Source organism: Lithobates pipiens, unplaced genomic scaffold (genome assembly GCF_037356315.1).
Source record: "Lithobates pipiens isolate NorthernLeopardFrog02 unplaced genomic scaffold, aLitPip1_a1.2 Scaffold_18, whole genome shotgun sequence".
In the NCBI taxonomy this organism is placed as follows: Eukaryota; Metazoa; Chordata; class Amphibia; order Anura; family Ranidae; genus Lithobates; species Lithobates pipiens.
In genome coordinates this window covers 335,129,950-335,147,417 of record NW_027507758.1, presented here as the reverse complement: position 1 = coordinate 335,147,417, position 17,468 = coordinate 335,129,950, and the positions used below count along the sequence as shown (strand labels likewise).

Below are 17,468 nucleotides of genomic sequence, written 5' to 3'. Positions count from 1 at the left end.
GTGCTCTCCAGCGGACCCTCAAAGTACCTATACATCTCACATTTCTTTTGCGTCCACAATCCTTACCACAGCCGACTAGTAATTCTTCTCCCACCTTATCGCTGCTTGACCACCCCACTGCTGTGCCCATGACCCTGAACTGGCGGGCGCACTGCCCGCCACTTGTGGGCAGGCATCCCCCACCGCTGTTCCTGGGGGAGCAACTGCTACCGTCCCTGCACCCCATTTTCAACCCCCCAATAAATCCCACCATACAGCTTAACAAAAAACATTATAAACATTTGTGGACTTACCGGACTGACAGGGAGCATCCCCCACAGCTAACCCTTTTTTGCAGAGTCCCATATCGCAGGTGTCGCTGCTCTAGGGCCCGGCTCGCCTTTGAAGCTCTGCCCACTGCCACAGTCCCTCGCAGGCCAGTCTGTGTTGTGTCTCCTGGCCACACTGTCACCAGCTCACCTCCGCCATGTTTTTTTTGTTTTTTTTTGCTTGCTCTCTGATGCCCGTGTAGGCCCCGCCCACTCGCGGGACTGCTGGCCTCGTCCATTACCGGCCTGACAGCCATGCCTGTGGTGGCTTCTTTGTCCCCACCGCACCTACCCCTAGTAGCAACTGAGGCAGGGGGGGCCGAGTGTCCCTCAGTCCCATGATGTACGGACAGGGAAACAGCGCCATGACGGCCTGTGGTCCCACCCACCGAGCATAGTGGTGTGTCCGTCTGGACCCCGATGCGGCGGTCAGATGAATCAGTTTTTTGCTGGAGGAGCGTTTTGTTCCCCCAGAAGACCCCAGCAAATACACGCTGACGGCATAGGCCGCTGCCTGCATGTGGGCTGCCTGCATGTGGGCACCTCACCTCCATTCTGCGGTCCGCTCGCCTGAGCCCTGTTGCCACCTGGCTGTACTGCCCTTTGGTCCCCTGCTCGCCGCCACAGTCCCAACAGTATAAAATAAGCTGAGACAGCCATAATGGAGAAGCAGTGAGGGAAAAACTGCCTCCTCCTTTCTTTCTCCACAACGTTCTGTTCCCCAGCCCAGTCCCACCTCCTTCTTATATAGTACCACTCCCCCCTGGACTTTACCATGCATTGTCTCCCCTAAACCCACTGTCATGCCCGGCCCTGCACTACTTTTCCTTTCTGTCTTTTCCATTCCACCCTCACTGGACAAAAGGTAGATGTTCAGCATAGTACTGTACTGAAATGTTCACTATAATATAACAAATCGGAGCTTTTTGAGTTCAGATCCACCGTAATCCCTTAGCGCCAACGCTTCTAGCCCTTTAAGAGGTTTCAGACCCAAGGGGGCAGAGGTGGGCTTTTCGGCCATGTGACGACCATGATTGGCTGTCGCAGCGGTCACATGATCAGAAAGCCCCTGATTGCAATCCAGATTGAGATTGAGAGCTTTCAGTGTCGGTAACTATGCCAGGTGCATGCAGGGTGCGTAGATTGGCACAGCATTGTTTACATTTTGGTAAGCATATATGTGGCCTCTCTGTTTAAAGGCACACCCGCCCAGAGGCCAGCGTGAAGAGGTTTAAGCATGCCAAACTACTGAGCCAACATATTTATGTTTTTTGGTATGTAGAATGATCACGTGGATTTTTATTTCTTTTAGGTCCTATTTACATTTCTTCACCTTAACGTACATCAATACATGTACCCAGGTTAGTCATTGTTTTTAATGGGGCTAGTTTACATCTGTGCGTTGCATTGACTAACATAATCATTTTTGGATGCATTAGTGCACAGTATAGCCCATATTATTACTAGCAGTGAAAGATAATAAATGATTGTTGAGAACACACAAAGAAAAGAATGAAAGTGTGTACAGAAAGGTGTGATTAGGGATGAGCCGAACACCCCCCCCGGTTCGGTCCGCACCAGAACTTTCGAACGGACCCCAAATTCGAACGAACTTTAGAACCCCATTGACATCTATGGGACTCGAACGTTCGAAATCAAAAGTGCTAATTTTAACGGCTAATATGCAAGATACTGTCCTAAAAAGGGTTTGGGGACCTGGCTCTTGCCCCAGGGGACATGGGTCAATGCCTAAAATGTTTTTAAAAATGGCCGTTTTGGCGGGAGCACTGATTTTAATGATGATTAAAGTGAAAAAAAAAGTGAAATATTCCTTTTAAATATGGTGCCTGGGGGGTGTCTGTAGTATGCCTGTGAAGTGCCACGTGTTTCCCGTGTTTAGAACAGTCCCTGCACAAAATGACATTAAACAGAAATAACATCATTGAAAACTGCTTGCGGTTTTAATGTTATATCTGGTTCCTGCAATATGGTTGAAAACCATTGAGAAAAATGGCATGGGTAGCCCTCCCTGCCCATTACCAGCCCCTTTGGGTCTTGTACGCATATCAAGGTGAACCCTGTACCCATATTAAAAAAAGGAAATGCGTGTGGCCCCCAGGCCCTATATACTCAGAACAGCAGTATACAGGCGGTGCAAACAAGACAGGGACTGTGTAGGTTTGTTGTGTTAAGTTGAATCTGTTTGTAATTTTCAACTGGTACATTTTTAAAGTGTAGCTCCAGTCAAAAAAACTATTTTTAAGCTTTTTGGAAAACATAGGGAAGGGTTTATCACCCCTGTATAATTTGTTTTGTCGTCCATCTTTTTTCATCTCACTTGCTGTTGTCTCCTTCCGTTTGCAAGTAGGAGATGTTTGTAAGTTGGATGTTTGAAAGTAGGGGCCTGCCCTATATGCTCTGCAGAAATGGCGGAACAAGGTGTTGGTTTTGCCACAACATTGTAAGCCCTCAAAGTGACTCTTGCTGGGCGCTGGAGCGCCCTGCTGTGAACAATTATATCAAGAATTGTAATTACATGCCATTGTTGAACAGTGGTAGAAAAATTGACCTTTGGTGGTTGTGGTGCTGGTGCCACAACACTATAAGTCCTCGCAGTTACTCTGGGTGGGCACAGGAACGGGCCCTCCTGTGAAATATTATATCAAGAATTGTAATTACATGTCCCTGTTAAACAGGGGCAGAAAAATTGGGCCTTAGGCACTGGTGCTGGTGCCACGACACTGCAACCTCTCCCATATACTCTAGTTTTATTGCAGGAATTAGCCCTGCTGCAAAGCATTGCATCAAAAATTGTACTTAAACGCCCCTGTTAAACAGGGGCAGAACAACTGGGCTGATGGCATCACACAGAACCAGAAATGTTCTTCCAACATATCAGCGGAGGAGGAAGAGGATAGGCAATCAACATAACAGGACAGTCACTCAGCATCAGCATAGGCAGTCTTGAAGGGATGTGATATTTCCAAAAAAATTATTCAGTTACATCAGCTTCAGGTGCTTTGTAGCTGTGGGTGATCCAAGACTGATTCATCTTGATGAAGGTCAGTCGATCAACTGATTCGGTGGACAGGCGCACACTGTGATCAGTAACAAAGCCACCAGCAGCACTGAAGGTGCGTTCCGAAGGAACGCTGGGATGCAGGACAGGCCAGTAGCTCAATTGCATACTGTGCAAGCTCTGGCCAGTGATCCATCCTCAAGACCCAGTAAGCCAGAGGATTTTCGGTGGGAAAGGTGTCCAAGTCTGACCTTGCCCCTAGGTATTCCTGCACCATGTAAATCAGACGCTGGCGATGGTTGCTGGAACCGATCATACCTTGGGTCTGCGGACTAAAAAATTGTCTGAAAGCATCAGTCAGATGGCCACCTTCTCCACCGCTCCTTCTGACCCATGCCTCAGCAACACGTTGTCCAGGACCAGGAGTTTGTAACCTCCCAGTCTCTGGGAACGTGTTGCACAGACCTTTCTGCAAGGCCTCCCGGAGATGTCTCATCCTCTGCTCCCTCTGCAATGGCAAGATAAGGTCGGCAACCTTACCCTTGTACCATGGATCAAGGAGAGTGGCCAGCCAGTAATGGTCTTTCTCCTTGATCCGAAGAATACGAGGATCCTTCCGCAGGCTTTGCAGGATCAGGGAGGCCATGCAGCGTAGGTTAGCTGAGGCATTCGGTCCGGAGTCCTCTGGGTCACTAAGGACAACATGATCCGCAGCTACCTCCTCCCAGCCACGTACAAGTCCACGTGTTTCTTGGGACTGTAAATCATCCCTACAAGACTGCTGCTGCTGCTGATGCTGAGTGCGAGGCTCCACCTCCATGCTGACACAATCATCCTCCTCCTCCTCTTCCTCCTCCTCATCCTCTTCCTGTGTGATGGGTGGCACAGCAGGAACACTGTCTGGATAAAGGGGGGCCTTGAGAGGCAAGGAAGTCCTCCTCTTCCTGCCTCTGTTCTGCCTCAAGTGCCCTGTCCATTATTCCACGCAGCGTATGCTCCAAGAGGTGGACAAGAGGTACAGTGTCACTGATGCATGCACTGTCACTGCTCACCATCCTTGTGGCCTCCTCAAACGGTGACAGGACAGTGCATGCATCCCTGATCATGCCCCACTGGCGTGGTGAGAAAAAACCGAGCTCCCCTGACCCTGTCCTGGTGCCGTAGTCGCACAGGTACTCATTGATGGCCCTCTGCTGCGTGTGCAGCCGCTGCAGCATGGCCAACGTTGAGTTCCACCTGGTGGGCATGTCACATATAAGGCGGTTCTTGGGCAGGTTCAACTCCTTTTGGAGCTCAGCCAGCCGAGCACAGGCATTAAATGATCGGCGGAAATGCACACAGACTTTCCTGGCCTGCTTCAGTACATCCTGTAAGCCGGGGTACCTGCCCAAGAACCGCTGCACCACCAGGTTAAGGACGTGAGCTACACAGGGCACATGGGTCAGTTGCCCCTGTCGGAGGGCGGAGAGGAGGTTGGTGCCATTGTCACAAACCACCATTCCTGGCTTAAGCTGGTGTGGCGTCAACCACCTCTCGGCCTGCCCCTGCAGAGCTGACAAAACATCCGCCCCAGTGTGGCTCCTGTCCCCCAAACAAACCAGCGCAAGCACGGCATGGCATCGTTTTGCCTGCGTACTTGCATAGCCCCTGGAACGCCTACGGAGCACCGCTGGTTCTGAGGACAGAGCACTGGAAGAGGCCATGGAGGAAGAAGAAGAGGAGAGGGTGGAGGAGAGAGGTGTGTCACAACCAATAGTAGCATTTTGGAGGCGTGGTGGCGGAACAACCTCCAACACTACTGCACCTTGTCCTGCATCCTTCCCAGCTGCCAGAAGAGTGACCCAATGGGCCGTGAAAGACAGGTAACATCCCTGTCCATGCCTGCTGGACCATGAGTCAGCGGTAATATGCACCTTACCGCTGACCGCCCTGTCCAGCGAGGCAAGGACATTGCCTTCCACATGCCGGTAGAGAGCTGGAATCGCCTTCCGTGAGAAAAAGTGGCGTTTGGGGACCTGCCACTGAGGAACCGCACATTGTACAAACTCACGGAAGGGGGCCGAGTCTACCAACTGAAAAGGCAGCAGTTGAAGTGCTAGCATTCAACCACTGGGCATGTGGATAGCTGGGAGTGAACTTCTTTCGCCGGTCCAGCAGCTGGGGCAAGGACATTTGCCTGCTATAATCGGACGTGGGTGTACCGCTAGCAGAGTTCCCGGAAGCACTTGGCTGTGACACACCTAATTCTACACCTTCATTCCTCTCAGAGCAGGTTTCAGAGAGGACTGAAGGTCTAGTGGGGTTGGAGATGCCAGCTGATGAGGAGCAAGGAGAGGTCCGCTTTGTTCTTTGGTGTGGGTCTTTGAGGTATGCTTGCCAACGAGCTGCATGGCAGGTCAACATATGTCTGGTCAAGTATGTGGTGCCCAAGCGGCTGATGTTTTGGCCACGCGAGATACGCTTGAGACATATGTTGCAAATAGCAGCGGTGCGATCTGATGCACTCATTTCAAAAAAGGCCCACACCAAAGAACTTTTAGAATAACGCGCAGAGGCAGCGCCCTGCACAGGCGGAGCTCTGCGGTGTGATTCAGTCGGTGTGCTGCCCCTAAGCTGGCCCCCGGAGGGCATCCTGCCTCGTTGGACATGTGCCTCCTCCTCCTCCTCCTCCTCTCTCCTACCAGGCACCCACGTGGAGTCAGTGCCCTCATCATCCCCTCCCTCTTCATCACTGTAGCAAACCTGGCAGTATGCTGCAGCTTGTGGAACATGACTGCCAGATTGCTGTCCTTCTTGAGCATCCCCTCTCTCTGCGCTCACGCTACTGCCTTCCTCTAGCTGAGTGTCATCATCAGAGCCCACAAAACATTGGGCATCCTCCTGGAGCATGTACCCAACACTGTGCTCAAAGAGTTCAGGAGACTCCTCAGGAGGACGTGGTGGGTCTAGGGAAGGAGTCACTGATGATGACATTGAGAGGAGGGAAGACGATGCGTTGGCAGCTGCTTTGCTAGTACCCTGTGACTGGGTGAGAGAGGATGAGGAGACTGAAGAGGGCTTGGTCATCCACTCTACCAAGTCATTGGCATGTTGCGGTTCAACATGTCCAGCTGCCGAAAAGGACGACAAGCGTGTCCCATGGCCACGTGCTGATGACAATGCACCGCATCCACGACCAGCACTGTTGCCTCTAGACACAGAGCCTGCTTGCCCTCTTTTATCGGCTCGCGCCTGTCTGCCTCTCCTTGCTGGCCTTCCAGACATGGTAATGGCCTGAAGGGAGTTGGGTAAAACAGCAGTGTAATGGAGTCACACAACACCCACTAAGCCCTGCAGATGCCTCTATTAGAGAACAGCAATAAAGGGTAGATACAGGTGTGTATTGTGCTGGAGGCACAAAAAACCCACTAACTCCTGCAGATGCCTTTATTATAGAACACCAGAGATAAAGAGGTATATACAGATGTATACTGTGCTGTGCTGGAGGCACACACAACTTCCAACAACTCCTGCAGATGGCAAGTGGGCTCAAATAGAGACGAGCTATGTAGGTGGATATAGCGGTATGTACTGGGTACAGAGCACGCAGACAGCACGCACAAGCTCCTAACACTACTGACTGCAAGCTCTATTATAAAAGATAGATCACTAGCTATATAGGTGAGGTGAATATAGCGCTGTATACTGCGGTCAGGGCACACAGACAACAACCACTACAGAAGAGCAAGATCGAAAATCGGCCGATAACGATCGGTGTATACTGTGTTGAAGGTACACAGAACACCCACTAACTGCTTCAGACGCCAACACACTACACTAGGCCGCCGCGCTGGTGGCCTTATATATAGTGTGGGGCGTGTACTACACAGCCTGAGCTATGATTGGCCACAGGCATCCTGCCTGTGGCCAATCATGGCTCTCCTCGCTGCTGGCGCTGTGATTGGCCAAGCATGTGGGGTCACAGTGCATGCTTGGCCAATCGTGAGCCAGAAATGCACTGCGATGACGCAGTGCATTGTGGGCCGTGAGCGCCACACTAATTTGGCGTGAACGGCCCATAACGTTCGGAATTCGCCGAACGGGCGAACAGCCGATGTTCGAGTCGAACGTATGTTCATCCCTAGGTGTGATCTTTAGAGACTATTGGATCTATTGGTAGATTGGATTTTCCCATTCTAGATCCTGCTGTGTTCCCACACACTCAGTCTTCTAGAGAAGAATGTTCCCATTCTTTTGCCTGCATTTTCCAAAATATAAAATGAACAAAAGAAATGTTATTCATTATTACACCAGGCATTTAGACGCCTATATTTTAGGCTGGGTCTACACAATGCCGCAGCTCACAGCAGGAGGTCTGGTGCATCCCTGTTTACCGGTTCAGGTGCGAATTTTGGTCAAGTTTTTGCCTGAATTCAAACCTGGATGGAAACCAAAGATGCACAGAGCCTTTTCCAAATGCGGACCACGGCTGTCCTGGAGATGTGTGAGCCACTCCATCGCAAGTCGGGCACACTCTCTTGTCATGCAAATTGGATGTGGGTAAACCTGTATCCAATCCGCATAAGTGTGAATCCAGGCTCAGGGTTTGTTTACACCAGCCTGCATGATAAAATTCTGTAATGTTAGATATGTTATTAATGTTTTTTTTCTCTGCTGTGCGGTGAAGGGTGGTGCATAAAATGCCACATGTCTATATTTAATGCAACGCATCGCAGCTCACCTAGAATTGCATTTGCTTTGATCTGTGCAGACTAACGTAGCTCAGTGCAAATATGTGAACCACCCCACAGTGTTGAAAGTCGCATTCTTAGTACTATCATATTGAATGGCTGTCACAGAGAGTTGAAAAACCCTGTCAGATGGATTAAAGGGAAATTCACCCAATAGGAGATCATTTGTACCTTAGTTGTGGTCATGTACACTGCTCTATGCATGCTTCAGATCCCATAGTTAATCTCAGGAGCAAGCAAGAGAGGGTGGTTCTGTTCCTACATACAGTGGGACCATAGAAACGATTGTAGCCACCCTCTAACAGGAAGTCGGATCACAGTAGCAAAAAAAGGGGGTCTTGTTTTCCAATTTGTATTTATTTTAAATATATGCAGGGTATATTTTGCAGATTCCATGCACATATTGTAAAGTTACAGTAGCCAGACTTTTTCTTTTTTTCTTGCCTTAGTGTATATGCTTCTAGTAAAAGACTAAAGAGAGAGAACCTTGTATAGTGCCTCCAGCACCAGCTTGTTGTACAAAGAACAAGCAGGTTTTTCAGACACATTGACATTTCTTCTGATCAGCTGGAAGTTAGAATCAATCATTTGATCATAGTGAAGAAATTCTGAGCATACATCAAATCACAGATAATTAAACATCATCTTTATTTTTTTTTTCATAGTACTGTACCATAGAATGGAAAGTGAGAAATGGTCCGGCATGATCGCAAAAGTAGCTTTGGCAGTCGCCATCATTCGATGTAAACCAAATGGGAAAAGTAGCAGAAGGTATGCTGAAGAACTGGCCAAACATGTTTCTAGTCACGATGCCAAGATGAAGAATAAGGTGTTGGAACTGGAAGCTGAAGTCCTCACTTTGCGGCAAGAACTTCTTTTACACAAAATTCATAGCAAATCAAACGTTGAACACGGTGAGAATCCTTTAGAGAACTTTAAAGGAGAATTATGGGTTACATAAAAAAAAAAACATACTCCTCTCAAGGCGACAGCTGTCCCGTGCCTACTCTGACCGATAGATGAGCAATAACCTGACAGCTGATTACTGATCTCTGTCTGCTTGCAGTGGAGAATATTGACTGTCAGTCACTGACCCTGCTCTGCTGCTCCAGAACTACTGAAGCGCCAGGCTGGAGATGGGGCAGGCATGACTGGCTTTGACTCTCCCTGCACCCTGAATGACAGAGCCAGCTGTCATTCAGGCAGGTGCTTGGATCCCAACAATATTGTCAGGATCCTTCCCTAACTTGAAGCTGCTCTGCCCAAACAGCTGATAGTGGGCAAATGCCAGCAATCAACTGACTCTGGGTCACTGGAAAATATGAATAAATGTACTCCTTTGACCCAAATTTTTTTTTTCCCACTTCACTCTTAGGAACTCATTAGTTAATAATATAATAGTACACATCAATAATAGTACAGATCCAGATGTAGGTTCTCTTTAACCACTTTGCATCCAGGCCAATTCTAACATTTCTCTCCTACATGTAAAATTCCAATTTTTTTTGCTACAAAATTACATAGAACCCCCAAACATTATATGTTTTTTTTGGTAAAGACCCTAGAGAATACGTGTGGTTGTTGCAACTTTTTTCTCGCACGGTATTTGCGCAGCAATTTTTCAAACACGTTTTTTGCTGAAAAAAAATAAACAGTTTCATGCTTTAAAAAAAAAAAACAGTAAAGTTAGCCCAATTTTTTTGCATAATGTGAAAGAGGAAGATACGCAGAGTAAATAGATACCCAACATGTCACGCTTCAAAATTGCACGCGCTCGTGGAATGGTGCCAAACGTTGGTATTTAAAAATCCCCATAGGCGACGCTTAATTTTTTTTTTACTGGTTACATGTTTTGGATGGCAGAGGAGGTCTAGGGCTAGAATTATTGCTCTCGCTCTAACGTTAGAGGCGATACCTCACATGTGTGGTTTGAACACTGTTTTCATATGTGGGTAGGACTTAAACATGTAATAGGAATATGGCACGATCTGAACTATTTACAGTGAGATATGGGGTCATAGATATGAGATATGAGTCGGTACAAGCACTGCAGGGCGGCGGGAGGGGATGCCCCCCTCCTGCCGCCCGTAAGTACGATCAAGCGGCGGAACAGCCGCTATGATCGTTCTTGTGGTGCATGGAATCGCCGGCTGAAAATGCCGATATATGAACGATGTTTGTGGCCTCAGGCATCATTCAGATATAACCACCGAAAGCCCACAACGTCATTTGACGTAGCTTGGGCACCAAGTGGTTAAAGGAACCCTGAAATATAGAGATTGCTGTTACTGAATATCTGAATATTATGGTTGTTTGATTAGGTAATTTGATGTGCTGTAGAGGGTAAAGGTCTAAGTTAGACCCAAGGGCTAGGGGTTTTATTTTAGGTAAAGGTTTAAGGCTCGGTTCACATATGAGCCACATGTGGCTCACAGCAGGGGTCCGTTGCATGATTGTTCATTATCGGGTCCAATTTCTGCCCTATTTTTAGGCTGAATTCGGACCTGAAACAGACTAAAAGGCACCCAGAATTTTTATGCAAAACACACTGGACCTGCTGTGGAGATATGTGAACCTCCTCCATAGAGAGCCAGTCAAAATCTCCTGCTATTGCAAATTTGATGCGGAGATCCCACATCCAATTCGCAATGGTGTGAACCCAGCCTGAGAGAAGGATAACCATTAAAGTTTATGTCTATCTATTTTTTTCTTTTTAGGGTGATATACAGTTATCTTCAAGTTTATATGTTAAAGTTGAACTATATCCATATTAACTTGATAAAAATGAATGTTCTTTAACCATGAGTTGCAGGAAAGAAAATCGATTCCCCCATCAACATAGTGTTGATGGGGGAATCTCTTTAGTGGAGCTCTTGTGTTCTCCCAGCAGGGGGTGTGGGGAGTAGTCCCTGCCGGTAGAACACAATGATTGCTGCTAGCCGACGGAATTTGAACCATCTATGGCCGACTTTAGTCTCAAGCATTTACACAGTATGTCACATTCTGCAATGAAATTATGTGCAGTTTGAGTCTTGTTTGTCGTGGTTCAACTTGAGTGGGCAGCTGCAGTAACTACACAGTGCCGAGGTTCACAGTGCTGCTGTAGACTAAAGGAGAGAGAACCAGGGAGATAAGATGGCATCTGTATAAGTTGAACTCATGCTTTTATGTCTCGATGGCAGGAGTTTGTCCTGTCAGCTTTTCCTTTTTTCTTCTCTCCCCGTAATCTGTCCTCCCTCAGCACAGTCTGTCTTAACACCGCCTCCTCAGCAGCAGTATGTCTTTATTTGTCTGCATAACAGGTTCTAGCAAGACTCCCTCATTGCTTTGATTCTTAGCACAGTGCCCAAAACAGAAGACAACTGTGGATGGATTGACTTTTTATATTTGTTTGCTCCCAATAGCTGTACATGTTTACTGAATTTTTGAAAATAATCCAAACACATAAGGTACCGTGGTTACAAAGTGTGCCATTGTACAGAAAATAAGCTTTACATGAGAATAAGGCAGATTCGGTTATCATAATATGATCCTGAGTTCTCCATATGTGACCCTTTAGTAAACTGCCTCTCCAAGCTACCAAATCTGCCCTCCTTATGATCCAGTCCACAATAAGGTACAAGCATTCAAAGTGTCCTGTCCGACCTGATAACCATACAATAGAAGATGAATCCGAGCACTTTTAGTCAGCCTGGTAGGAAAGTGTGAGGACCGGCTTCAATTAGTCTCCTTCCAATGCCATGCGCCTCTAAGTGGGAGTGACTGTGTATTTCGGGTTTATATGAATCCATCATCAGCCGTCAGATGGAATAAAACACAGCTGTACAAATGAAGAAAGAAACCACTCTAACTTCTCTCAGTAGCACCTTTTGAAAGTATAAAAACATATGCAGTGCTGAGATCGTAGTAGGTTAAAATAGAAGGATATACTCCTAAGGTTTTTTTTTTTTAAGCAATCCAATGATTCAAGCTAACAAAAATAAAACGCATACAGACAAGAGACTGTCTATGGGGAAAGAGAAGGGTAATAAGGATTGCTCAATTGATGCATTAAAATAAAACAAACAAAAAAAACACTCTGAAAACCCCAGACAATAGTCCCATAGTCAAGTTAGCGTAAGTGGGACCAAACAGCACCCTGAAAAAAAAAATGTAATTGTGTTCTAAAAGAAAAGATAAGAAGGGGAGGACTTGCAGGTGCAAAGCCTAAATATACTCAGCCAACAATAAACAATAATAATTAAATTATAAAATTTAAATAAATTCATAAAAAGTCCAACTGGTCCATCCCTAGGGCAAGCTGATCCAAGAGCTCTAGCAGGCTATATAGAAGATAAAGCAAGAGGAAGAACACCTCTAAGTGCAGTAGGACTATTAACTTTATTGTACCCCAATGTAGGTCTACTATATGGTTACAGTAAAAAAACAAACACATCATGGAGCTGAGGTCCAAGACGCTAGGCTGGAGTGGGGCCACAGCTGCCGGTGTCTCGTAAAAGGTGTCCCATTGATGAGGAGGAAGCTGGCCTGTATCCCTCTATGTCTAGCGGGTTGCAGCGTGTAAGGCAGCGCATGAAGCGGCGTATGGAAGGGTGAGAATGCCAGGGCGAGAATGCAATGAAACGCGTTTCAGAGCATGCGCCATGCAGTAGTAGAGCATGTGCACTCCCCTCTCAAGCATTATAAAATAAATGATACTCTCCAAAATTAACCACTTTAACTTGGTATATAGATCCTTGTGATATATAAGTGCTTGTAAACCCAAATGATCGGGCATGCATGAGTTTAATGATTTGATGTCATATGTAAACCATTTGTTATGTGTGCTACATGTAAACTTTTCTAGTTTCTGTATGGTTTGTTTTGTGTCATGCAAATAAGGTAGCCTCACCACCATTGACTGCAACAAGGTGTCAATAAAATCTCCTAAACATTCTCAGAAGGAGCTAATGTTGGCCAATATAGGTCTCCCTTGAACAAGAACGTTGGCCTTGTGGACTTTGGGAAGGTTATGCAAAATGGGAGCAACTGGGTGTAGAGGTACTCATTTCTGAGCTTCTTCTTCGCTAACAACCCCTAAACACATGACTTCCCTAATAATTAATTCTAATATATTTGTATTTCGCAGTAGGGTCATAACTAAGTTGACAATAGGAGCCCATACACATTATTACACATTATTACATTTTCTGCAGATTGTTATCTTCAGAGTTACCAAAACCATATAATATGAGGTCAAACCTTAGGAGTTTCAATTTGTATGCAATCAGGCAGGCCCTTGCACTACATGAGTTTGGTAAATCTGAAGACAAAAATCTGTAGAAAATCTATTAGTGTGTATGGGGTTTAATGCTCAGTGTCAGAAAATTGTCTTGAGGCGTAATTAAGATAATTTCAGATGTTCAGAACAACTATTATACCTCCCTTATCAGCCTCCCTTAACCTTTTTGCTGCCAGGTTTGTACGTCATACGGACCTTACAATGGAGGGTTTTACACACACTCTGTGGCTACAATCACCGGTATTGCGTGTACAGCTGTGGCCAAAAGTTTTGAGAATGACACAAATATTAATATTCACAAAGTCTGCTGGTTCAGTGTTTTTAGATCTTTTTTTTAGATCTTTTTTGTGTCAGATGTTACTATGGTATACTGAAGTATAATTATAAGCATTCCATAAGTGTCAAAGGCTTTTATTGACAATTCATTAAGTTTATGCAAACAGTCAATATTTGCAGTGTTGACCCTTCTTTTTCAAAACCTCTGCAATTTGCCCTGGCATGCTGTCAATCAACGTCTGGGCCACATCCTGACGGATGGCAACCCTTTCTTGTAAAGTCAATGCTTTCTTGTAAAGTCAATGCCATCGATCCATAGGGGTGAATAGAGGGTACTGAAAAACCTGACAGGTGGACCTGATTGGAACGATTGGATGAAAAAGGCCTTACTGTTCTAATTGAAAGTGAAAGTAAAGGAAAATCCCAATTTTTGGGTTGTACCTAGAAAGGTATTATAAGAGAAATCTTCAAGTACTGGTGATCCTGGTGACAACCAGGGATTCCCCTCACGTTGGAGGGATTTCCTATCACTTCCTATTTTGGCTATGAGATAGGAAGTGAAAGGAAATATCCCCAGTGGGGCATAGATACCAAAAATCCTGACAGGGTTTTTAACCTACCCTTACTCTATCCAAAACGAAAATAAAAATGTTTCCCTTTAGTTTTACTTTACACTTTAACCACTTCAATATAAGGCACGCATACACCCTTCCTGTCCAGACCAATTTTCAGCTTTCAGTGCTCTCACACTTTGAATACCAATTACTCAGTCATGCAACACTGTACCCAAACAAAATTGTTATAATTTTTTTTCACACAAATAGAGCTTTCTTTTCTTGGTATTTAAACATCACAGGTTTTTTTTTTTTTTTTTTTGCGACATAAGTGAAAAAAGAGGGAACATTTTTGAAAGAAATGTTTTTTTCACTAAAGTCATTTTTGTATATAAATTTGGGCCAAAATTTATACTGCTACATATCTTTGGTAAAAATAACCCAAATACGTGTACATTCTTTGGTCTGTGTGTAAGTTATAGTCTATAAGCTATGGTGCTAATCATTGAAAAATTGATCACACCTGATGCACTTGGTGGCCTATTGCTGGCCATACACTATATGAACAATTGTCTGAATCTGGTCATTTGGCCAGTTTGTTCGTCTTTCGGCTAGTTATTGGGCACAAAATCGGTAATTGGGAAATTTGAGCTGAAAAAACAAAGCACAAGTTTGAAAATTTTCTGCCAAACGAACAATAAATTGAAAGGTTAATGTGTTTCCCATCTGAACTGTTTGCACTAGGTACATTTAAAAAAATGAATGATGGCACTATCGTTTTCTCTCACGGCTGAATGTTAGTTTTTCAAAAATGAGTTTGGCCGATTTTTCGTATAGTGTATGGCCAGCAATACTAATTTCTTAAGGCCCTTAAATGTCAAGAAAGTACAAATGCCCCCCAAATGACTCATTTTTGAAAAGTAGACAGTCCAAGGTATTTAGTAAGATGGCATAGCAAGTTTTTTTTTTTTTTTTTTTTTTTTTAGTTTTCACCCCAATTCTTGGGAAAATTAAGATATTTTTTTTTTTTTTTTTTTTACACAAAATTGTCATAACAATTTATTTCTCACACATATGCATACTTCCAATTACACCCCAAAATACATTCTGCTACTTCTCCCGAGTATGGCAATACCACATGTGTTTGACTTTTTCACAGCCTGGCCACATAGAGAAGGTCCAACATGCAGGGAGCACCGTCAGGTGTTCTAGGAGTATAAATTGCACATAACCTTTCCTAACAACCTATTATACTTTCAAAAGCCTTGGAGCACCAGGACAATGGAATTGCCCACAAAATAACCCTGTTTTGGAAAGAAAACACCTCAACATAAATTCTATGAGGCATTATGAATCTTTCCAACTGTTCATTTTTTTTTTTCCACAAGTCTTTGGAAAACGTGGAAAGAAAATGAAAACTTATTTTTTTTTAATGCAAAGTGGTCAATTTATAAGATATATTTCTAACACATAGCATGTATATAGAAAAAATTACACTCCAAATACATTCTGCTACTCCTGAGTATAGCGATACCACATGTGTGAGACTTTTACACAGCCTAGCCACATACAGAGGCCCAACATTGAAGTAGTACCTTCAAGCATTCTAGGAGCATTAATTACACATCTAATTTCATTCCTACCTATCGCACTTTTGAAGGTCCTGGAGCAGCAGGACAGTGTAATTACCCACAAAACAACCCCATTTTGGAAAGCAAACACCCCAAGGTATATTCTATGAGGCATGGGCTGCATATAGGTACTCGGGTACTCTGATGGGCTAGTGGCAGGTACTCGGATACTCTGATGGACTGGTGACAGATACTCGGGTATTCTGATGGGCTGGTGACAGATACTCGGTTGGGCTAGTGACAGGTACTTGGGTAATCCGATGGGCTAGTGAAAGGTACTTGGGTACTCTGATGGGCTAGTGACAGGTACTAGGGTACTCTGATGGCCTGGTGACAGGTACTATGATGGTCTGGTGACAGGCACTCATTTGGGCTGGTGACAGGCACTCAGTTGGGCTGGTGACAAGCACTCAGTTGGGCTGGTGACAGGCACTCAGTTGGGCTGATGACAGGCACTCAGTTGGGCTGATGACAGGTACTCTGATGGGCTGGTGACAGGTACTTGGGTACTCTAATGGGCTGGTGACAGGTACTCAGTTGGGCTGGTGACAGGTACTCAGTTGGGCTGGTGACAGGCACTCAGTTGGGCTGATGACAGGTACTCTGATGGGCTGGTGACAGGTACTTGGGTACTCTAATGGGCTGGTGACAGGTACTCAGTTGGGCTGGTGACAGGTACTCAGTTGGGCTGATGACAGGCACTCAGTTGGGCTGGTGACAGGCACTCAGTTGGGCTGGTGACAGGCACTCAGTTGGGCTGGTGACAGGCACTCAGTTGGGCTGGTGACAGGCACTCAGTTGGGCTGGTGACAGGCACTCAGTTGGGCTGGTGACAGGCACTCAGTTGGGCTGGTGACAGGCACTCAGTTGGGCTGGTGACAGGCACTCAGTTGGGCTGGTGACAGGCACTCAGTTGGGCTGGTGACAGGCACTCAGTTGGGCTGGTGACAGGCACTCAGTTGGGCTGGTGACAGGCACTCAGTTGGGCTGGTGACAGGTACTCAGTTGGGCTGGTGACAGGTACTCAGTTGGGCTGATGACAGTTGGGCTGATGACAGTTGGGCTGATGACAGGTACTCAGTTGGGCTGATGACAGGTACTCAGTTGGGCTGATGACAGGTACTCAGTTGGGCTGATGACAGGTACTCAGTTGGGCTGATGACAGTTGGGCTGATGACAGGTACTCAGTTGGGCTGATGACAGGTACTCAGTTGGGCTGATGACAGGTACTCAGTTGGGCTGATGACAGGTACTCAGTTGGGCTGATGACAGGTACTCAGTTGGGCTGATGACAGGTACTCAGTTGGGCTGATGACAGGTACTCAGTTGGGCTGATGACAGGTACTCAGTTGGGCTGATGACAGGTACTCAGTTGGGCTGATGACAGTTGGGCTGATGACAGGTACTCAGTTGGGCTGATGACAGGTACTCAGTTGGGCTGATGACAGTTGGGCTGATGACAGGTACTCAGTTGGGCTGATGACAGGTACTCAGTTGGGCTGATGACAGTTGGGCTGATGACAGGTACTCAGTTGGGCTGATGACAGGTACTCAGTTGGGCTGATGACAGGTACTCAGTTGGGCTGATGACAGGTACTCAGTTGGGCTGATGACAGGTACTCAGTTGGGCTGATGACAGGTACTCAGTTGGGCTGATGACAGGTACTCA

At 45.9% G+C, this 17,468-nt stretch overlaps 1 protein-coding gene across 1 annotated transcript in view; it reads left to right on the top strand.

Annotated features, from left to right (window-relative positions):
- Window positions 1–8,736: 8,736 nt before the first annotated feature.
- MEI4 (meiotic double-stranded break formation protein 4) overlaps window positions 8,737–17,468 on the top strand; it is a 298,878-nt gene continuing 290,146 nt past the window's right edge. Inside the window, exon 1 of the mRNA XM_077487349.1 lies at window positions 8,737–8,971. Coding sequence (XP_077343475.1) covers window positions 8,737–8,971 — 235 coding nt within the window. The remainder of the gene's footprint in view (window positions 8,972–17,468) is intronic.